At 39.9% G+C, this 24156-nt stretch overlaps 1 protein-coding gene across 1 annotated transcript in view; it reads left to right on the top strand.

Annotated features, from left to right (window-relative positions):
- PCSK5 (proprotein convertase subtilisin/kexin type 5) overlaps positions 1 to 24156 on the top strand; it is a 619005-nt gene that overhangs the window by 507859 nt on the left and 86990 nt on the right. Inside the window, 2 exon segments of the mRNA XM_021008523.2 lie at positions 2466 to 2669; positions 4514 to 4582. Of these exon segments, the coding sequence (XP_020864182.1) occupies positions 2466 to 2669; positions 4514 to 4582 (273 nt within the window).

Raw genomic sequence — 24156 nt, 5'->3', positions numbered from 1 at the left:
TGTTATTATTGTTGTCGTTGTTGCTGGAAGATGGTATTTCTCTGCAGCGGATTATGACCTATGTGTTAAAGGTTTATCAGTTTCACCAATTTCCTTTATTTAAGTTCTTTAATGCTAGGTTTCTAGACATTAGATTAAAGCTTAAGATGCTTTTAAATTCCCTTTGAAATATATTCTTAATCCATTTTAAAAATTTATTACGTATGATGAATTTGTACTGCTGTACTTCCTATAAGTCTTCCTGGAAGTTATGTGATATTTTATAAAGCAATCTAGTCTAGGCTTTTTGTAATTTTTTAATATGTGAGCTCATAAAGAGGAGATATTTCACACACATACACACACACACACACACACACACACACACACACACAAGCACACACATTCCTCATGGTGTGCGCAATCAGGCAAATTGGAAAATCAGCCAAGGTGCAAATGTGTACATGGGATTTTTCTCTCGCTGCCTACATGGGTTTATGCACGTAAATAAATCATTGTTTTCCAATGATACTGTACAAAAGGGGGTGTGGTATTGTGACTAAAGGACTGATCTTGGTTTCTGAAAGACTCGGTTTCAAATCCTGACTCTAACCCGGATTAACTGTATGACCATGGGCCAAAAACCAAAAATGAACCCTTATCCTCTATTCCCCATTTCGCGTACTCTGCCTCTGGCTAGTCACAAACTATTTTTTATATATTTTGCTTTTGAGAAACAGCTTGACATAGTGAAGACAGAGAGCTAGCCTCAAAATCAAGAACTGAGTTCAAGTTCTGCTTGTAATATGTTAGCTATGTGACCATGGGCAATCCATTGAATTTCTTCGTGCTACGTGGGCATCTCTCTGAGACCACAAATTACAGAGCTGGTGTCCCATGGGCACTGGTAGAAGGAGATTCCTCAATGGAAATTGTCTATATGGTGAAATCACAGGTCTGACCATAGGTGTAGGTAGATACACATATACTAAGATACATACACAGCACATCCCAAAAGTTTTGGTGCTGTTTTAAATTTTAAAAACTTCAGAAGCAGAAATCGTCCAAACTTGTAAAAAATGTAATTTGAAAGTTTAATTCTTTAAGTTGCTTTTATACTTAATTTTGCAAATTTTGAATAGTACGTTTTTAATTTTAACAACAAGGGGCAACCTGTCATTATGCATTGCAATTTCTGGATGACCCTTTCTCAGACCTCCTGTGGATTGGTAGAGGTAGGTCCCCTCTTTGGCCACCTTGGTCACCTAATTGAGCTCCATTCAAGTTTTTCTTGAGGAGTTTCATCAGAGCTATCATTTGTGCATCAAATCCTTATTCTTTGGATGAGCTTAAAGCTAGGATTACAAATACAATCCTTTCAGTCACTGAACAGCAGCTGATGAGAATCTTTACCAAGTTCAAAAATGGACTAGAGCAAAACAGAGCATAAGGTGGTGTTTATGTTGAAATTTAATAAGAAACATGCTAATTTTAAATTTTTTAAAATAATTAACCTTTTAAATATTAGTGGGATTTTTTTTTGTAATTTAGTAACATTTATTATACTTCAGGGATAGCTAAGTGGTACAGAGCATTGGGTTTGGAACCGGACAGAGTCATCTTTGTGAGTTCAAATCTGCCCTCAGCCACTTACTAGCTGCGTGACGCTCAGCAAGTCATTTAGTCCTGTTTGCCTCAGTTTCCTCATCTGTAAAATGAGCTGGGGAAGGAAATGGCAAATCACTTGAGTATCTTTGCCAAGAAAACCCCAAATGGGGTCACAAAGAGTAGGACACAACTCAACAAAAACAACCTGTATGTTATTTCCTTCTAATAGAATGTAAGTTCCTTAAGACAAGGACTACTTCAGTTTTCCTCATTGCAGCCTCAGTGCCTGACCTAGCCCCTGGCAAATAGTAGACACATATTAAATGCTTATTGTATGTTGAAATACAGCATTCTCTCCACTAAGCCATACATATCTTTTGGATGAGAATTAGTACTACTTCTACTTCTACTACTACTTCTACTACTACTACTACTACTACCTACTACTATGATTAGTAGTACTATTAGTAGTAGTAGTAATAATAATAGCTGAGAGTAACAGAGTTGTTTTACATTTTGCACAGTACTTTGAATACATTAGCTCATTTATCCCCACAACAATCCTGTAAAGTAGATACTACAATTATTATTCCATCCATTTCATAGAAGAGGAAAGCAAGGCCCAAGGAAATTAAATGATTTGCTCGTAGTCACACAGATAATAAATGTTGGAGGTAGGACTAGAACCCAGATCTCATTGTTCTTTCCATGTGACATGTACAGGCTTAAAAATAATGAGATTCCTATTAAAGCAACTTTTATTTTTGTGCTCTCCTGGGAGGTAAGGCATTTTTTTCTTTCTGATATATTAGAGAGGTTTGGTGACTATCCCCCCTCCCTCATCTTTGCCCTCTCTTCTCTTCTCCTGTGCTGCTCAGACAAGCATGGGAAGAAACGCTTCCTGTACATGGGTGAGTGCCGAGAAGGTTGCCCTGCTGGGTACCACCATTCTGACAACACCTGCCTGCCCTGCCCTGAGAACTGCGAGCTCTGCACTAGCTCTTCTTACTGCACTCGATGTTTGCAAGGATTCTACATCTTACCCTCAAACAACACCTGCCAGAAGTTAGAATGCAGAGAAGGTAAGCCAACTCCAGTGGGAGCTCTCCATCCTTGACCCAAGCGCTAATGCTTCAGGTGACAGTGTGCCCCACCACATTTTGCTTTCCTATGTATAAAGTGGAGATGATGATTTCACTCTCCTCTTTTCTCCCAAATCTCTCCTCCCTCCTCCATACAGATACATTACCTTCTCACTTACTTGGTGTCAGGAGGCTTGGCTTCTATTGCCTGGAGAGGAATCAGCCATGGACCCCATCTATGGAGAGAAAGCACTTCATTTATTCAGCAAGCATTAATTGAGAGCTCACTATTTGCAGGGCACTGTATCAGGTGCTGGAAATATAAAAACAAACAAAAAAGTAAACATGTGTCCTCAAAAGCTTTTAAATAACAGCTCACATTTAAACAATCACTTTAAAGTTTCTAAAACTCTTTACATATATTCTCACTTTTAATCTTTGCAATAGCTCTATGAGGTAGTTTCTATTATCCCCATTTTACAGATGAGAAAACAAGATCAGAGAGGTTAAGGGATTTACTCAAGGTCATAGAACTAGTAAGGGGCTAAGTCAGAATTTGAACCCAGCCCTTCCCAACCCCAAATCCAACATGTGACCCATTAAACCATTCGGTACTCTACCTCCCTTTATGTTCTACCAATGTTCACAAAGCTCTCTGTATTCCTCTAACAAGGTGCTAGTGTATGACACACTAAGTAAAGTGGGACTACCCTCATAAAAAAATGCTTCCAGGGCCAAAACTAGCCATTTTGGCTCCCTAAGGTAAACGGCAAAAAAGGTGCCATCGAATGAACATGGTAAGACAAGTTCCTTTGAGTAGATGTGGGAGTAAGCCCAAGGGTACTCTTCACACCTTGAAACACAGAACTCTTAGAAAGAGGGACTTCCATGAAGCCTGCTGAGGAGGTTACCATCTAGAGAGAAAGCAGGCTCGGGTAGGGCCATGGAAGGGCTCCCCTGGAGGATAGCCACCAAGGAGAAGGACATCATCTGGTAACTTCCTATTCTAACTAATGCTAAACTCAGTACTGACTCTGGGCAAGTCACGTCACCCTGTTTACTTCAATTTCCTCATCTGTAAAATGAGCTGGAAAAGAAATAGCAAACCACTCCAGTATCTCTGCCAAGAAAACCCCAAAATGGGGTCACAGAGAGTCAGACATGGCTGAACAACAAAAACTCAGTACTATAGGAATGAAAAACAACTAAACAAACTTAGTACTGTCAGTGCCCTATAAATTCCAGCTTCCCATTGCCAGCCTGTGTCAACCCATCCTTATAGTTTGTTCTGTGGCCTGGGGAAAGTGGGACTCAGAGTCTTTTTTTTTTTAAATTTTTGAAGTGATTTCTTTCCTTTGTACTATGAATATCTTCAGTTCAATGAATAATGACTAAGAATTCTCCTGATGAAAAGCACTCTAGCAAGTAGAATGATTAAGGAAGTTATTTTTTTCCTATGTGTTTGAGGACTTAAAGCAAATGAAAAGGTTCTTGTTTGAAGGGGTAGATAAAACTGTTCATTTCCATGCTGAGTGCTTTTGCATTCCCAGTGGCATGTCTATTTTTTTAATAAGTCCACCAACTGGATTGTAAGTCCAGTTGTCACGCATAAATCCAAACTTTTTTTCCCCCATTTCATTCAATCCAGCTGATCTAATCTTCTAAATTAATATAAGGAAGTAAAAAGGGAGTAACATATACATCCTAGAAAGGGGTTATCAGCTTCTTAATTACTTGGCTGATTGCTAAAAAAGAAATTACTTAACAATAGATTTTCCAAGCCATTAGTGTCCTTCCACTTGATTAAAAATGAGTTCAACACTTTCAATTCATCTGCTGTCTAGGGGAAGTGAGAGATCCAGACTACGAAGACTGCATGCCTTGTGAAGAAGGATGCCTGGGCTGCAGCTTGGGTATGTCACCCTCTTATAACATTTGTGTGTGTGTGTGTGTGTGTGTGTTGTGTGTGTGTGTTTTGGCTGGGTAATGGGGTTAAGTGACTTGCCCAAGGTCACACAGCTAATAAGTGTCAAGTGTCTGAGGCTGTATTTGAACTCAGGTCCTCCTGAGTCCAGGCCTGGCACTCTATCCATTGCACCACCTAGCCGCCCCATTCTCATACCATTTTACCTTCTTTGTCTGTGACTTGGCTCCATGTTTATCCTTTCCAGAGCCCATGGAAGAAAACATGAGTGTGTTGTAGTATTATAGAATTAGGGCCTAAGACAAGCTATTGTCTTAGCTATTCCTAAGCTCATCTGTAGAGGGATATCTCTGAATATCATTCAGTCCAGTGCAGTTCAGCATACACTTTTTAAGACCAATAATGTTTTTTGTAGGTCTTAGGGAGAAAGGGGAAAAAATTAAACATGATCTTTGCCTTCAAAGGGCTTACATTCTACTGGAGGAGGGGCAGTGGAGCAATACAGTGGGCCTACAAATAAGCATGGGTTATGCTAAGTGGAGCAGTGGATATAATGCTGGCCCTAGAGTCAGGAGGACCTGTGTTCAAATCTGACCTCAGACACTTACTAGCTATGTGACCCTGGGCAAATCACTTCACTCTGTTTGCCCCAGTTTCCTCATCTGTCAAATGAGCTGCAGAAGGAAATGGCAAACCACTCCAGTATCTTTGCTAAGAAAACCCCAAATGGGATCAAGAAGAGTTGGAACATGACTGAAAAAATGACTGAATTGAGCAAATAAGCATATGCCAAATAGTTTCAACAAGGAGAGAATACCAACAGCTGATGAGATCAGAAAAGTCCTTTAAGACCCCTTAAACTATGCTTTGAGGTTAGCTTGGAATTTTACCCAAGGGGAGTGAGCTGGGGCTCTTTTCCTGGGCCCTGGTCAGTCCCTCTCTTGGGTAATGCCAAGAAATAAATTTAACAGCTGAAGAGGGAGAAGGAGAAATAACTGTGTTGCTGAGTTTGGACAGTAATGAATAAAGAAATGAACTCAGGCAAAGCAGCCCCAAATCGCTTAGATTCATGAAGCCTACTTGGACTGGAAACAATATGAAAATGTCAAAGATAAAGCTCAAGGGGGGAGAGATTGGGGATTTTCCTTAATAAAATCTTCCCTGAGGCTCAGAGTCTTAGAAATCCTCAAATGCAGGCAGCACAATGATATCTGTGAAGTCTAAAACTCCATTATGAAGGGAGGAATACCTGTTATGCTTCAAGAGAATTGTCAAATTCAAATTAACACTGTTTTTTTTCTCTTCCTCTAGAGAGGAAAAAATGTACTTTTTAATACTCAACACAGTTCTGTAGGTCAATAGGTTCAAAATGCAAAGCAAAGAGAAATTGCCATGTTCAGGTACCGGACCCCAACGTCAATTTAGGCCAAGGCTGAACATCTCTGGTGTCTTGAATCTTGGGCCCTTAAAACAAACAAACAAACAAAAATCACCAGTGATGTTTTGTGGGGAGCTTTCAGTAAGACAATCAATGATTTTCCAGCTGGGAAGGCACAGTCCCCAAATGATTTGGGAGGGGCACAGAAGATAGATGCCTCTCTCCCTATAACTCACAGGGAATGTGAATCACCTGATGTGCAGTCTAATTCTGGACTGAGTAAGAGAAAGCAGGATATAGTCAACATACGGCATTGAACTTTAGTTCAGGAACACCTCGATTCATGTCTTGCTTTAGACACTTACTAACTGTGTGACGTTGGGCAAGGTCACCCTATCTGTGCCTCAGTCTCCTTATCTGTAAAACAAGATGGTTGGATCTGATGGTCTCTAAGATTCCTTCCAGCTCTGAATCTATGTTTATTGAGCCTAATTTATAGGGTTGTTTTGGTTTTAAAAAATCATAAATTTTTTTTGGAGGCAATCAGGGTTAAGTGACTTGCCCAGGATCACATAGCTAGTAAGTGTCTGAGGCTGGATTTTAACTCAGGTCTCTTGACTCTAGGGCCCATGCTCTATCCACTGTGCCACCTAGCTGCCCCCTGAAATTATGTTTTAATTGTATGTGGTTTGATAGAGGTACATCCCTCAAATGCTTCTACTATGAAATGGTATAGACATACTTCTGAAAATTCCTGTAGAACAGATTTATTCTATTATCTATAGTTGCATCAGTTTAGAGCCTGAAGGGATCTAAGAAATCATCTAGGACAACCCCTCTCATTTCCAAAGACCTGAAAGGGTAAATCAAGTACCTAAGATCACATGGGCATGAAACGGTGGATCTGAGGCTAAAAACCAGGTTCCCTGGCTCCAAAGCCAGTGTGTTTTTCCATAGTCCCAAGATGTCTTTCCTTTATTTCATAAAGTATAATCCCAAAGCTTCAGGATGGCTATTAATGGAACACAAGCTCTGCAGGTTCTTTGCCATGCTGGAAAGGCCTCCAGGAGAATCCATGGCCTAGTAATAGATGGCTTCTGCTTTCTGAAATCCAACCTAGCTAAGTATAGAAAAGCGAGTCACAAGTAGGGTAGCCAATGGATGATGAATTCTTTGCCCATGGAAACCATGGGAGACAGTAAAATGCTTAATGACCCCTCAGTTCTGCCAGCCTCTTGTTCTTTGACAGTAATGGTGGTAAAAGGTCGGAAAAGACATGGAGAATCACATCAGTTTTAGAGAATCTACAAATATTAACTTAGCATTTGATTTTCTGTATGTGGTAAGCTAACCTTGTACAGTGAACAAGGAATGGACATATACTGTAGGAATTGAATCCTATAAATCCTTTAAAAAATTGTATTATGAACTTAACAGATATGAACCTGTCTGCGTACAAATAACAACAACAAAAAAAGAGATTTCAGGGGCAGCTAGGTAGCGCAGTGGATAGAGCACCGGCCCTGGATTCAGGAGTACCTGAGTCTAGGTCAGATACATAACGCTTACTAGCTGTGTGACTCTGGGCAAGTCACTTAACCCCACTGCCTAGCCAAAACAAATGAACAAACAAACAAACAAAAAAGAGATTTTTATATGAAATTGTGAATCCCTATTATGTATAGGTTGGGTTTTTTTTAAGGCATATGTTAAATTTAACACAATAGTAGAAACACTTCCCTGGCTATCTCTCCTTCTGAATTTCCTTCCGCTCTCTTCTGTGTATTTTTAATGTTTATTGACACTTTCTCTCTTTCTTTTTCTTTCTTTACTTCCTTACTTTCTTCCCTCTTTCTTTTCACTCTGCTGCCTCCTACAAATTAAGAGTAATATATTATTTAGAAGGAAAAACAATACAATTCTTCCCTTTAAGGAAGGATTCCCTTAACTTTAAGTCATTTTCTTTCATTCTAGTTGTCTTTGAATTTAAATATTTGTATTTAAAGTATGATACAATTCACATACATATTGAAACTAATAATAATAATTAACTAAATAGAAACAGTGAATAAACTGAATAAATAGCTATATGAAAATAAATTAATAATAAGACACAAATTCATCCCCATATTTATAAATTCTGTTAAAAATTTTATAATTCCAGCTTAGAGAATCAGTTTGATTTTTTTTTGTTTGTTTGCTTTTGCTAGGCAACGGGATTAAGTGGCTTGCCCAGGGTCACACAGCTAGAAAGAGCAAAGTGTCTGAGGCCGTATTTGAACTCAGGTCCTCTAGGGTCAGTGCTCTATCCACTGTGCCACCTAGCTGCCCCGAATGGGTTTGATTTTTGATGCCACTTGCTAAGTCTATGACATTAGACAAGTCACTTGACCTCAGTTTCCTTAGCTGGAAAATGAAGGGGTTGAACTGAATAGCCTCTCAGATCCCTTTCAGCTCTCTATCTATGGTCTCATGATCCAAACCACAGTGATGAAGCTCAGTGGGGCTTAAGCCAAGCCAGGGAAATATTCTCTGTTGAGTTTATAGGAAGAAGTTTTGTGGCCAAAAAAAAAAAAAGATATATGGGGAGCAGGGTGCACCAACAACTTATTAGTTCACCATTTAGGTATTGCTTTTCTCTAACCAAACTTTCCTCCTTGGTGTGCAAAGAGGAAATCAGCAGCATAAAGAAAGCTCTCATTCTCTCAGGGCATATTGGGATGGAGGACATGATTATGTCTCTTGGCATCCCCAGGATATGAGCAATTTGCTGCTGATTCTCCTAGGGCTGTCCTGGGTGACTCAAGCATGGCCTTTTGCTTATAATTCTTTGATGACAGTTTAGTTCCATATGCAAATTCAATCTTAAGCTGTTTTCACCCAACACCAAAGATGAGGATGAAAGTAGAAAAATCCAGTCAAGAATCCAGATGTTTTGGCTATGCTTTGCCAAATGTTTGGAAACATTTGACATTTTAAGCTTGAGTTTTTCCATTTCCATCTGGATATTCTGCACAGTTCAACACACACAAAGAGCAGGACACTGTGCTAGGCACCGGGGATACAAAGAAAAAGCAGATTATATAAGAGATGGGGAACATTGATTATTCTGCAGCAAGCCTCAAATAAACTGTGATCCTTCATGAGCAAACAGCTGGACTTTCTACTGGTCATGCCAAAGAATGATGAGCAGAAAGGATGTGAATAAATGTCATGAAATGTACACTAGAAGATTATTTATCTGATTACGCAGAAAATACTGAATTTGGTACATTTTGGGGGGGAAATAAGAAAGCTCCATCCAGAATTTACTATTTGGTTAGCGTTTTCTTCTTCACCCAAGCTGTTAGCTTGTAGCATTTTAGAAAATATCATTTAGTTCCAAAAGACTCTGATGAAAAATTCCTTTCTTTATTAAGCAAGATTTTTTGAATTATAAGTTCATTAAGCTAAAGCAAAATATTTTATATAGCATTCTTCTTCATTAACAGAAGGGAATAGTAGATGAAGTTATTTTAGTATGCAACTGAACAAATACATATTAAGAATCAAGGATCCAGGCTGGGCCTTGGGAAAGAAAATTGAGCAAGACACATTCCTGACCTCAAGGTGCTCACAATTTAGTATAGAAATAAGGAAGGTAAATAAATAATCATGAAAATACACATGAGTAGCATTTTAGAGGTTGCTTTACAGGAAGCTATTTGATGGAGGCTAACAACAATCCTATAACACAGGTTCCAGAGATATTCTTATACTCATTTTATTGGTGAGGAAGTAGAGACTCAGATGCTGTGACTTGTCTATGGTCACGTAGCTAATAAGTATCAGAGGTGGGATTTGAACGCAGGTCCACCGGCCTGAATCTAGCATTCTTTCCACTGTACCACACAATCTTTTCTTTTTAATCAGTTGAGAGCAAACGAGACAATGTTTGTAAAACAGTACAGTTTCTGGCACATAGTAGGTACTATATAAATATTACCATTATTATGATTATTATTATATAAGGCAGAATGTGATCAGCATCATAAGAAAGGTTTGAAACAAAGGATGCTGGAGTGAGATAACACATCTGATTGAGTGCGAGGATTGGAAAGGTCTTCATGAAAACCTGGAAAGACTGACATGAATTGATGCAAAGTGAAGTGAGCAGAACCAGGAAAACATTTTACACAGTAACATTGTAAAACAATCAACTATGAATGATTTAGCTACTCTCAGCAATACAATGATCCAAGATAATTCCAAAAGACACATGATGGAAAATGCCATCCACATCCAGAGAAAGAACTATGGAGTCTGAATGCAGACTGAAGCATACTATTTTCACTTTATTTTTTCATGATTTTTTTATTTTCTCTGTTTCTTCTTTCACAGCATGACTAATACGGAAATATAGTTTACTTGATTGCACATATGTAACCTAAGTCAAATTGCTTACCATCTTAGGGAAAGGAGAGGAGAGGAAGGGAGAAAATTTGAAACTCAAATTTTTAAAAAATGAATGTTAAAAATTATCTTTACATGTAATTGGAAAAAAATAAAATACTATTGTAAAAAAGGCTTCATGAGCAAGGTAACAGTTGATGTAGGCTTAAAAGACAGGGAGGATTTTAAAAGGTAGTAATGTTGGGAAAGGGCATTCTCAGGTAAAAGAACTGTATGTTCAGAGATCTAGAAGTGTGAAAACATAGGAAATGTGGACTATTGTATGCAACACTAGATTAGGATTAGAGTTTAGTTCCATTTTATATTCTTCACTGACTTACTTGCTGACTCTGGACACAATAGTAAAGGTGTCAATTTGACTCATCAATTGACTCTTGACTGATGTTATACCTGATCAATAGGGATGAGTGAGTAGGCAGAGGTACTATGGTGTGCTGAATAAAAGGCTGATTTGGAGTCATGAAAACCTGGATTCAGATACTGCCTCAGCTATTTAATCAGCTGTGTGATCCTGGGTGAGTTACTTAATCTCTCTGCATCTCAGCTTCTTCAGGTACAAAATGAGGGATGCAATGATTATTATGTCCCTTCCAGCTCTAAATCTATGATCCTGTGAATTTCATCATGACAAATATTTGTTGATTGCCTGCCATGCTTATAATGTGGTCATATGTACTATAGGGATTACGAAGAAGTTTGCTACCTGGTGATTCCTCTAAAGTCTTTTACTCTGAAGCCAAAGCGATGAGATACACACACTTAAAAAAGTTAAATGATGATATTAAGGAAACCGTGTGATAGATTGTCCCCAAACAACAAATGCTGAGAGCCAAATGAATACAGATATTAAGTGCCAGAAAAGTTCCAAGGAGGAAGATATTTCTGTGGGGTGGAGTAATTAGGGAAGTTTTCAGGAAAGTGAGTTAGGCCTTTGTTTTGTATCTCTCCCCAGTTTCTTCCAGGACACCATACTCACATTCCATATAGTATACCATACTCACTCTTATGAACACCAATCAGGAATCAGGTCTGCTTAATGGAGATTTACCATCTATGTTAAACAAAGGATTATAGATCTGGAACAAGAAAAGAACTCTCATTTTACAGATGGGGAAACTGAGGCCTAAGGAAGTAAAGACTTACCCAAGGTCACCAAGTGTCAGAGGCAGGATTTGAACTCAGATCCTCTGACCTTAAAGGTCACTTTCTTTCATCTGTATCATGCTGCTTCCCCATAAATTACCAATTATCAAAGAATAAGAATCTAATACAACATTCAAACTATGCTGAATAATATTAAATCTTTCAAGATTCAGGAAGTCCTTCATAGCCTTACAGTGCCTCAGGGACATAATTATTGACATCAATTATCACTGCTGTGGATGTGCTGGGAGCGCTAGTTAATAGAGGATTTTTTTAATGAATAAAACACCGGATAAGAGGGTTTTACTTTCTAAGCATATAACCCCCATGTCAAAAATCCTCTTATGACATAGGTCCACCTAAGGGGATTCTCTCCCTTTCTTGTCTCCTATCCCCCATCTAAAAAACCTAGAGAAATGCATGTGTAGCATCTCTCATTATACTGAGATTGACTCCACTTGCAAAACCCATTGGTTGCAAAATAAAAGAAACAAATTTCACTTACAGCACATAGAAAAAAAAAACAGCTCAGCTCTTAAATGTGCCTTCCGATGATAATCCTTTAGTGATGATCTGTATATATTTTTAGTCACTTGTAGTCACTGGGAGGCAGGTTACCCCTTGTGGCTCCCCCACCCTTACCTCCCACAGTTCACAGTGATTCTCACTGATGGGTTCCCAGAGCCCCACTGTGATTCCTCCAGCCATGTCACTTAGCTTGCTCCTTATCCCACCTTCTCTTTCAGTGCTTACCATTCCCAGCAAGAAATGTCAGGTATGACTTTCAGGCATGGCTAAGCCCTCTGTCAGAGCTAATCTTTCCTCTGTCCTTTGGTATCATCTCCATCTACTACAGAGGGGAAGACCTCCAGCATTCACCTAGTCTGAAAGGAGATGACGGGAGATACTGTCCTTCCTCCATTACAGCTTTAAGGATGTATTCCCAGACTAAGGACCATGTCTCATCTCAGCAAGGCTTTTCTCCTTGGCTACTACCTTGCAAACCCTGGCATCACAGAAACCTTTCCAGACTGGACGTGTCATTTCCATATCTGAACATATGTTCTCAGTATCATAAATTTCAACTTAAAAGGGACCTTAGCTGGGATGCATTCGTTCAGTTTGTGACCCTATTTGGAGTTTTCGTAGCAAAGACATTGCAGTGGTTTGCCATTTTCTTCTCCAGCTCAGTTTACAGATGAGAAAACTGAAGCAAACAGGGTTAAGTGACTTGCCCAGAGTCACATAGTTAGTAAGTGTCTGAGCTGGATTTGAACTCAGGTCTTCCTGACTCCAGGTTCAGCACTCTATCCACTGCACCATGTAGCTGCAGAAGGAACCTTAGAAGCCATCAAGTCCAAGCTTCTTCATATGATATGAGAAAACTGAAGCCCAGAGTAGTTAAATGTCTTGCCTAGGATCATACAGGTACTAGAGAAGATTTGAACCTCGGTCAGTCTTCCTGATTCCATATTTCAACACCCTATCTATTACACCATGCTGCCTCTTAAGAAATTGGGGTGGGGGGAAAGAGTGGTTAGATTCAATGATCTGTAAGGTATCTTACAATTCTTGTGGGGTCAATCTTGTTCAATCTATAATAAAAGAAACTGAGGCAGAGCTCTGAGCCAATAGAACTTTATTAAAGGGTCTATGGTCCCCTCTAATAAAATAGACCTCAAATCTTCCTCACAATCTGAGATGTCCCCTTTCCTTAAAGTCTTAGTTTTATAATGCTTGTTACCCAGATGATACAGAAGAGGCAAAGTAAAACACATAATCTCATTGGTTGATAAACCTATATCTTGACCTTCCAGGAGACCCTTCATCTCATGCTTGAGATAGATTAGCTGGTAGAAGATATTCAAATATGGGCAGATCTGATGGTCTTCCATTGGCCCCATGTTTGGCAATAAGTTGGGGAATAGATTCACAGGCAGCTCTTGCTGTGTGAAGACAGTCACCTATTGGTCAAGTAGTCATAGGATCTGTTGGCCAAGTGCCATAGGGCCATTTCCCTAGCCAAGGGGGATAACAAGGGTGGAGGTACAACCAAAAATAGCTCCAAGGATTTCCATGCCATTGAATCACCTCCACCATACTGGGCTTGGTCATTTATTCATCAGTGGATTCACTAGACTGACTAACTATATATCAGTAGAGAAGTACAATAGTAATAAACACTACCCCAGTGGAATCAAATTCAACTGCATGATACTAACCAAGGGTCTAAATAAAATAGAGACCTAAATCAATCATTTCCTACACTCTAAATCTATTGTTGTGAAAATTTTCAATGTCTTTGCTAGCCACTGCACAAATAAGCCACTACAGGTTATGGACAAGTACATTGCAGTTTATTTATCCACTCAAGAGTATGACGTACTCCATCAATGGTGATGGACGTTGTGTCTACCAATTCCACAAATGAGAGAGAGAGAAAGAGAGAGAGAGAGAGAGAGAGAGAGAGAGAGAGAGAGAGAGATGATAGAGATAGATAAATGATAGACAAATAGATATAGACATAAGATAGACAGATAGATAAAGAGATAGATGATAGATAAATAAATAAATGATAGACAGGTAGATGATAGACAAATGATAGAAGATAGGTAGATAGATAAGATTGATAGATAGATAGATAGATATAATATAGATACTATTAGAGAAGGAGGTGAGTTCCTGAAACTATTCAAAGTCCTATGAGTTTTCTTTTGTAACTGTAAAGTGACTGTAAAGAGAGGTACTGAAGAAGACACCTGATAACATTGTGTCACAGAGGAAAAGAAAGAAATGTAGTAACACCAAAGAGAACACAAAATGGAGTCAGTTATGTTCTCCCCCAAATACACTTTTGATTCTACATCTTATAATCCTATAACCGTTGGTGATTAGGCTCTGCAGTGGATAGAGTGCTGGTCCTTGTTCAGTCATGTCTGACTCTTCATGACCCCATTTGGGGTTTTCTTGAAAAAGATTCTGGAGTGGTTTGCCATTTCCTTCTGTAGCTCATTTTAAAGATGAGAAAACTGAGTCAAACAGGGTTAAGTGCCCAGAGTCATTCAGCTAGTAAGTATCTAAGGCAGGATTTAAATTCAGGTCTTCCTGACTCCAGGCCCAGTGATCTATCCACTGTGCTACTTAGCTGCCCAAGGAGTCAGGAAGACCTGAGTTCAAATCCAGCCTCAGACACTTACTACTGTGTGACCCCCTGCCTCATTTACCTCAACTGCAAAATGGGGATAATAACAGCTCCCCTCCTTGGTTGTTGTGAGGACCAAATAAGGCAATATTTGTAAAGCATTTAACAAAGGGTCAATACATAGTTGGCTTTATGTAAGTGCTTATTCCCTCCCCCTTCCCTTGTTTTAACATATTAGGCCATACTTTTGTCTCTGGTACTAAGAGAGTCCAAGTCACAATATCAGATTCAGATATGAAGAGCATAAATTTCAGTGTTCTTTCTTTCCTGGAAGGGTGTCTACCACCTGAGCATTTATTTCTCGTTTGTTTAGAAGTTGGCAGAGTATTCCATATCCCCCCAATTATCTCTCTTAAATCCCCAAAGTCAGGCTGCCTGGAGTCAGGAAGACTCATTTTCCTGATTTCAAATCTGGCCTCAGACACTTACTAGCTGTGTGACCCTGGGCAGGTCACTTGACCCTGTTTGCCTCAGTTTCCTCATCTGTAAAATGAGCTGGAGAAGAAAATGGCAAACCACTCCAGTGTCTTTGATAAGAAAACACCAGATGGGGTCACAAAGAGTTGAGCACAACTGTTAACAACTGAACAGATCCCCAAAGAATCTCCCTGCGGCAAGGGCTTGAAATTATACAAATCACATTAGGCTACTACAGTCACACCTAGGATGCAATGGATGGCTGTGGGAAGGAAGATTCATATCTTCCAGTCTCTCAGACATGTAGCCAGCAGGGAATACATCTCTAGGAAAAAACGGTTCACTCTCCTAAACTGGCTACATAAGGATTAGATACTCTGATTCTCCTCATCTGATTCCAAATCACACGACAATGTCCTCTCTGGAACAGGAGGAATTTTTTTTGATTTGCTTTGTATATCTCCTGAGTTTTTATGCTAGGGAGAACCCCGCCCAACCCATTCATCTGTTTTGCTAGACTGATGGGTCAAAATGGTTTAGGACAGGGGTGGGGAGCCAGCGGCCTCACCCGGACCCTAGAGACTGCAGGCTCCCCACCCTGTGAAACACAAGTATATTTCACAAGGTCCTGGATTTAGAAATGGAAGAGACACCCCTCTTCTGTTCCAATCCCCTTATTTTACAGATGAAATAACTGAGGTGAAGGTATTTGCCCAAGGTCATACCGGCATTTATGTGACAGAGGTAATGTTTGAACCCAAGTCCTCTGATTTGATATTCAGAACCACCCTGCAGACACAGAAAAGACAATCACACACCTGGCCCAGACCCAAGTTGTCCAGCCGCCGTGTTCCTGAGCAGTAGACAGACTAGGTCCATGCTTGCTAGAGTGGCCTAGCTGAGAGGATACCAGGGAATGCATGTCGCCAACCCAAGCAGGCTTTAGCAGCCCTGCTTCCTTTGTCCATTCTGTCTACCCCCAAAAGGAACTCTATAACCAAGCTCGTGCTCAGGGACAACGCCTTCTGTAATATCTGATCAAAACCTCATTAAGTACAAAGAATGCTACCTTTACAGACCCTAGATTTGAACCACCCATTTGGCCACTTATTGCCTATGTGACCTTAGCTAAGTCACTAATTAAGATAACATCATCATCAACAATATTAATAACAAATAGTGAGCATTTATAGTACTTTATGGCTCACAAAGTGCTTTTACAAATAGTATCTCATTTTATCCTCATAACAACTCTGGGAGATAGGTGCTACTATTATCCCCATTTTATAGCTGAGGACACTGAGGCAGACAAACATCAGGTGACTTACCCAGGGTTACACAGCTAGTAAATGACTGAGGCCAGATTTGAATTCAGGTCTTTGTGACTCCCAGTCTAACTCTCTACCCTCTGTGCCACCTAGCTGTCTCAACCTCTATGGGCCTCATTTTCCATATCTTTAAAATGATGGGATTGAACAAAACAAGTTTTAAGGTCCCTTTTGGATCTGGGTCTACGATTCCATAAGAAAGAATAGATAAATTTCTCCACCCACAGAAACTTATATACTCACACCTATTCTCTGTTGTCTGGATTTATTATGATATTATTATAATAGGATTTATCATTCTTTTTGTTGTCATTATTGTTTTTCACCTGGACCTGTGATTTCACTGGCATGAGGAAGTCCTGATAAAGAAATTAACTCTACCGGTACAGGCTAGTACAGGTTCTACTAATTATAGTCTTGAGAGTTGCATGGGGCACTGAGAAGTTAAAGGCCAGGTCACACAGCCAGTTTATATTGGAGGCAGAACTTGAATCCAGACCTTCCTGACCCCCAAGGCAGGCTGTCTTTATTCTGCCTTGCTGTCTCTCATATTTTTGTTGCTATACCATTTTACTTCTGGGGCAGGATCTGAATTCCTTAAAAAAAAAACCAACAACCACTATCTAAATTATAACTTTTATACTGTAGTTTTTCCCTGAAATGAGTACTCTGGGTTTTACCCAAATAAAAACCTATGGTCATAGCAGACTTTTTTTTTTGGTCCACTTTTTAATTGATCTCTACTTTTCTTGTTAGATCCTAGAGTTGTAACCAGGAAATGTGACTAAGGCTTTGCCCCAGGGCACCAGACTTAGAGCACTGAATTCAAAGGTGGATGACAACACTTGAAGGTATTTATTGTGTAAAAAAAAGCAGGTCTCAGCATTTAATTAGTGAGAATAAATAGAGAAAATTGGAAGCTTCTACATAGCAGACTGGAGAGACTGTCTCTTTTTCTCTATTCACACGGCTTCTCCACCCTCAATAGCACTTTTGAGTCAGTACCCCGTATTTTCCCTCTTCCTATTTCAGACCCAATGAAGGCATGCTTGTCCCAGGCCCCATTTGTGATACTTGCCCCAGGGAAGGTGGGGGGGAATTCCTAGATTCAAATTGTTTGGGTGCTTTCTCCAAGAAAATAGGAAAACCTAGGACAGAATATCAGGGTGTCTTTGACAGCCTCTACTCCCATAGCATTAAGTCCTCTTTAAATAAACTAGGAGAGATCTGTTTGTAAATGGGATGCTCAGCACTTATATAGGACTCTTCTTCCAAATTCTATGTTTACCACCACCTAGGCCCAAGCAGTCAATGTCATCCCCTCTTACGGGACCGATGGGGAACCTGGATCACGGGACTTCTTGGTTTCCTACAGGTCCGCAAATACCTGTGCAGAATCTCTCAGAAATACCAAGAATGATTCCACCTACAAGCACACAAGTTCACAAAATTAAAGAAGGAAAGTTCTATTAAAAGCTGAAAGAAAATGAAATAGAATCTGCATGAATAGTTGCTGGGTTATCACCTAAATCCACTGATGTTAGAGAGGCAGTGAATAGAGAGCCCGTTTTCAGACGAGGAAGACCTAGGTTCAAGTCCCTTCCTCCCCTCAACGTATTGGCTGTGTGACCTTGGACAAGCAACTTATCCTTTCAGGATTCTAGGCAATTCTCTAAGATCAGAGATGTCAAAAAGTGGCTTAGGATCACATGCTGCCCACAACACTTCAGAGTGGGCCCAAACCAGAGTAAAATGTGATTAGGAAATGTTAAACAAAATAAATACAAATACAATATAACATAGATAACATTGCATTTTAAAACTAAGTCAGTTTTCTGCCCGCAGGAATCTTTATGTATTATTAGTGGCCCGATTTCTATTTGAGTTTGACACCTCTGCTCTGAGACTCAGCATCAGCAGAGAAGGTGCCAACCTGCCTCAACAGAGAGAGTTTCCTTACTGGGGACCTCGAATACCAATTAAATCACGGATCTAGTCCCTAAACCATGTTGTCTTAGATACATAAACATACTAATTTTAATGGTCCTACTGTAGACCACCTTACAGGGTTACTGGAAGGAAAAAGATTTGTGTGTTACAAAAACATGATTTGTTTGCCCATATTTTAGTCCCCCTCCCAGGGATGAGCCAGATTGGAAAGAGAGAGACAGGGAGTAAGCATTAATAAGCACTGTGCTAAATGCTTTACAAATATTATCTCATTTCTCCCTCACAACAGCCTTGGGAGGTAAGTACTATTATCATCCCCATTTTACAGTTGAGAAAAATGAGGCACACAGAGAGGTGAAGTGACTTGCCTAGGGTCACAGAGCTAGTTGACTCCAGACACAGTACTCCATCCTCTTTGCCACCTAGCTGCCTTCTTTTGCTCTTCCATTTGCTGGACAAATTTGAAGGTCACACAGGATCCCCAAATGGTAAGGTCTTACCTATGTACCGTAATGTTTGAGAAGCTTAGGTTTCTTTCTCTCACTTTCTAAACATAAAATATGGGAAAGTACCAGAAATGACTTTGTGGATCAGGCCACTAAGACCTCCAGGCTTTTTTTCTCTCCACATAAGCCATGTCAATTTGCTCTTTTATCCATGACTGACTCTATCGTGTTACTCCCATAGACATAATCTCCCTAGTGCTAACAGTCTTTGAAAGCTCAATCTGTAGTATATTAGGCAACTGCATTTTCCCCCTTAGTTTTATTAATAATATTCTTTTAGTCAGGAAGAGCCTGGGGAGATGGAATAAAATGAACATAGCTCCAGGGATTTCTAAAGCCTTTTTCTTTTGCATGTATTATCACTTTCTTATTGTTTGGGGAGAAGAAAAGGGCCAAGAGGCATCATCCTAAATTCAAATCTAGAGCAATTAGCTCATCCCCTTGGCTCTTTAGATTATTACACTATTTTTTCCCCTGAGCTGGTATAATCAAAGTTCCTCCTCCTTGTTTTGTAAGTGACCTAAAAGTAGAACTACCAGCCAAGCCTGTCTGGGTCACGTCTTCTTGCAGTAGAACTGAGCCAAACAATTCAGTAACCAACCCACTATGGGGGAAGGAGAGGGAGGAATGATCTTGTGACTGAAAGCAGTGAGAAGGCAGAAGGGAGCCATCATTGGCAGCCATGATGACTTTACTATGCAAACTGTGTTGATGGATTTGAGGGGAACGTTCAAGAGACCTGGGTTCTTGTCCCAGCTGTGCCTCTAACTTTTTTTTTTTAGCTTTTTAGTGAGGCAGTTGGGGTTAAGTGACTTGCCCAGGGTCACACAACTAGTAAATGTCATGTGTATGAAGTCATATTTGAACTCAGGTCCTCCTAACTCCAAGGCCTGAGCTCTATCCACTGTGCCACCTAGCTGCCCCCTCTAACTTTCTTTTTAACAAAGATTAATCTGATTTTTGTTGATGCCTTTTGTTTTTACATAACATTTATTTCCAAATATGCCCTTTCTCCCTTCCCTACTCTGTGAACTATTCCTTGCTACAAAGATTAAAAAAGAAAGAAAAAGTTTTCAGCAAAACTAACCAAAACAATGATCATGTCTGATGCACTGTTACATGCTATATTATATATGTGTGTATACACATATGTGTATATATACACATATATGTATGTATATGCAGATATGTGTGTATATCATGTCTGTGAGCATTATTGCATACTTATTGTCCCTCACTTCTTCACTGAAAAGATGGAAGATACCTTTCCTTAAGGCTTCTCTGAGGTTTTCTGGTCATTATTACACCAAGTTCAATTTCCTCTTTTCTTTCTTTCTTTCTTTTCTTTTTTCTTTCTTTCTTTCTTTCTTTCCTTCTTTTTTTTTTGTCTTTCCATTTACTCCACTGTAGACACTGAGTATTTTCCTGATTTTGCTTATTTTACTCTGCATTGGTTCATATAAGTCTTCCCATGCTGCTCTGAATTTTTTATATTTGTCATTTCTTATGGCCCTGTCACTAATTCTCAATTCAGTAAATATTTAGTGAATGCCACCCAGGTACAAGATACTGTGCTCCCACTGGGTTTACAAAGATAAAAACTAAAGCAAAATCATTTTACATTTTGCTGGGAAGGGAGGGGCAGAGATTGTTTCATTTTTGCTGTTTATATCTTTACTGCCTAGCACCGTACTGGTATATGGTGGCTGTTGTTCAGATTTTTAGTCATGTCTGACTCTTTGTGACCCCATTTGGGGTTTTCTTGGCAAAGTTACTGGAGTGGTTTGTTATTTCCTTCCCCAGCTCATTTTATAGATGAAGAAACTGAGGCAAACAGGGTTAAGTGATTTGCCTCGGGTCACACAGTATCTGAGGCTGGATTTGAATTCAGGTCTTCTTGACTCTAGGCCTGGCACTCCATCCACTATGCTACCTAGCTGGTGTATGGTAGGCATAAAATAGATTGGTTTTTTTTAATTGAATTACTTCCTCCTCAACTGCACAGTAAGCTCTTTGAGGACAGAAGTGTCTTTTCTATTCCCAACACTTCCACACACAGTTCCTTACACTTCATATCTGTGGAGGTCCTTCACAGATTCAATAAGGGCCCAAAGAAATAATAAGCAGATAACAGCATTGAATACTCACAGGGTAAGACTACAGTTATCCCTTCCATATCGTGGGAATTGGGGCATGGTGCCTGTCTCCCAATCTGGAAAATCCAACTAAAATTTTTTGGCCCTCCCTTCATACCACAGAAATCTGATATTTTTTCTTCTTCTTTTATGGGGTGGTTATAGTATTTTATTGTAAAATTTGGGTTGATATTATACGATTATATATATATATATATATGTTCTATATATATATACATATATATATACATATATGTTTTATGCATTACTGAGTTTCTAAATTTTTTCTGTGTCATCTGCTGGCCTTCATGTGTTGTCTGCAACTTCCACAAAACATCCCCCAAAATTCATATATAATTTCTTATGCTGACCTGAGATATAGCAAAACCACAATAGGGAAAGTCATGACGTAGAAGGGATAACTGTACTATGCTAGGCTTTTTGGACTGATCCCCACCCTTAAAAAGCTTATGATCTAGCAAAGGAGATAAAACTGTCTATACATGAAAAACAATGAAGATAATGAACAAATCAGTGTTGTTCAAAATGATAGGTGGCTTTTGTACCACTATGGTCCCCATCACAATATTTTTATAATAGCAAACAATATATCAGGCTTGTCCTAAGGTAGGAGAGAAGAAAACTGACTCATATCTTTAGGGAAGAGAGAAGGAAGACAGGACAGAAGCCTATGGAAACATTAATGGGACCTTAGAAGCCATTCCCAGGATACCCTCCCCCCAGCATTGGATGTAATGGCCCTCCTGTAGCAGAAAGCAGTCTGGGCCTCATTCTTGCTTGCAGAATCAGAAGCATGCATTCTCTAATATCTGGAAGCTCCCCAAGGAAGTCTTGCAGTATTAAAGCTGCACATCCGTCTTCTATTGTCCAGTCCTTAAGCCATGTCCTTCCCCTCATCACCACCAGCACCAAAATGCTTCAAAGTTGGACATCAGGACATGATCTAATGGTTAGTAGGAAGAGCTCTTAACTCCACTGGTTGGGAGGAAATTTTTTTTTGGGGGGGGCTCAGGGCACCAGAGCAGGAGCCTGAACAAAGTGAAAATATCAAAAACCAAATGGGTAGTAAAATCATGCGCATTTTGATACCCAGATGGTCCTTAAGGCAGCTATCTGAGCTAGAGATGAGCTCATGCTGAATGAAAGCAAATTGCCTCATACCCACAGAACCTGAAATGCTGGCCCTTCAGAAATGAGCAGGACAATTCATTAAATGGCTAGACTCATCCTTTCTCTGAAATCTCTTCTTCACACTGGAGTGAAAATAAAACCCTCAATCATAAAAGCCTGCCTCCTTCCAATTGGGTTTCCACCACTGTTGGCAGGCTCTGAGCAGATGTATCAGAAGCAAAGCCAGCTCCTAGCGATTAGGGCAACAAGTCAGAGAAGGAGGTAGGCAGGGGCAGGCCTCATTTGTCCCTCTCTCCTCCCCCTGGCAGAAATAGAAAAGTGGGGTGCAGAAGAACCGTCCTCAGAGGTGGGGTGTGGTAGAGTGGAAAGAGAGTGGCATTTGGAGCCAGGAGGCATGAGTTTGAATCATAACCTTACCATTACATGTGTGACTGTGGACAAGTCTCTTTACCTTTCTAAGCTGGTATCCTTCAGTTGTAAAACAGGAACGATAATATTTGTGCATATCAATGGGCAGCCTGAGGACCTACTCAGACCAGGTTCCACAGGGACTTTGCCAGGGACCTTCTTCTCACCCTGGTCTCTCTTGCCCAGCTGCCATCATGTGCTGGGAGCCCCCTCCTGGCACACACCCCCCATCCCCATCCTTATTAGAAGCACCCCAGAGCAGGGGTATCAAATTCTCTGGCCATGAAACTTTAGAGTGCTGCCCCAACCAGATTAAAATGTACCGGGGAAATGTTAAATAAAATAGGTAAAAATACAATTCAATGTAGACAATGTTAATTTGTTGATATTAATTCTAAGTCAATATGAAGTCAGCAGGAATTCATTCTATTTGAGTTTGATGCTACTGCCCCAAAGATATGCTCTATGCCAACCTTTAAAACAACTATCCCATTCCTAATATGATGTAGACAGGATATGCCTGTTTACATCATTTAAAGGAACAGGGAACCACCAACTGAATCCTTCTAATAATAATAGCTAACATTTCTATAGCACCTTCTACGTGCCAGGACCGGTGCTAAGCATTTTACAAATATATCATTTAATCCTCACAACAACCCTGGGAGATAGATGCTATTATTATTGCCACTTTACAGTTGAGGAAAATGAGGCAAACTAGGTTAAGTGACTTGCCCAGGGTCACACAACTAGTAAGTGTCTGAAGCCAGATAGAACTTAGGGCTTTAAGAATTCAGGCCCTCGTGGATAGAGCACCGGCCCTGGAATCAGGAAGACCTGAGTTTGAATCTGGCCTCAGACACTTGACACTTAACTAGCTGTGTGACCATGGGCAAGTCACTTAACCCCATTGCCTGGCAAAACAAAAACAAAAACAAAAAAAAAGAATTCAGGCCCTGACCTCTATCTGCTGAGATAAGATGGTAATCCAGTGGACCTTACCATCTGCACTGAGGCTATGCCCCCTGAACCCGAGGCATTGCCATCTGACTCGCCATTGCTGGGCTTTGTTTCCCACTCCACTGCTGAACTCTAAGAGCTTCTCTGTCTGTCCCACAACTGAACCCTCCTTAATGGGTTATCTTCTCATTAGAATGTGAGCTCCCTGAGAAAAGGGACTATCTCACTTTTCTCTTTGTATCCCTGGAAGCGCTCGGCATGTAGCAAGTACTTAAGAAATGTGTTTCCATTCCATTTCACTATCTATCTTGTAGGGCAGTTGTGAGCTAAGAGCTTTCTAAGTTAAAATATTATATGAATAGCTATTTCCTATGCCTTCTATCCCTACATTTCTATGCTTTGACATCTATAAACATTAATATGGATCTTATCAGTGGAACAACAGAATATCTTTCCAAGGAGAATTGAAATTAATTTGTTATTATAAACTTAACAAACACCAAACAAAATGTACATTTTGATATGCAAAAGA

The sequence above is a fragment of the Phascolarctos cinereus genome, unplaced genomic scaffold (genome assembly GCF_003287225.1).
Source record: "Phascolarctos cinereus isolate Bilbo 61053 unplaced genomic scaffold, phaCin_HiC Scaffold_4;HRSCAF=312, whole genome shotgun sequence".
Lineage (NCBI taxonomy): Eukaryota > Metazoa > Chordata > Mammalia > Diprotodontia > Phascolarctidae > Phascolarctos > Phascolarctos cinereus.
The sequence above is the reverse complement of the archived record's forward strand: the minus strand, read 5'-3'. Positions and strand labels throughout refer to the sequence as shown.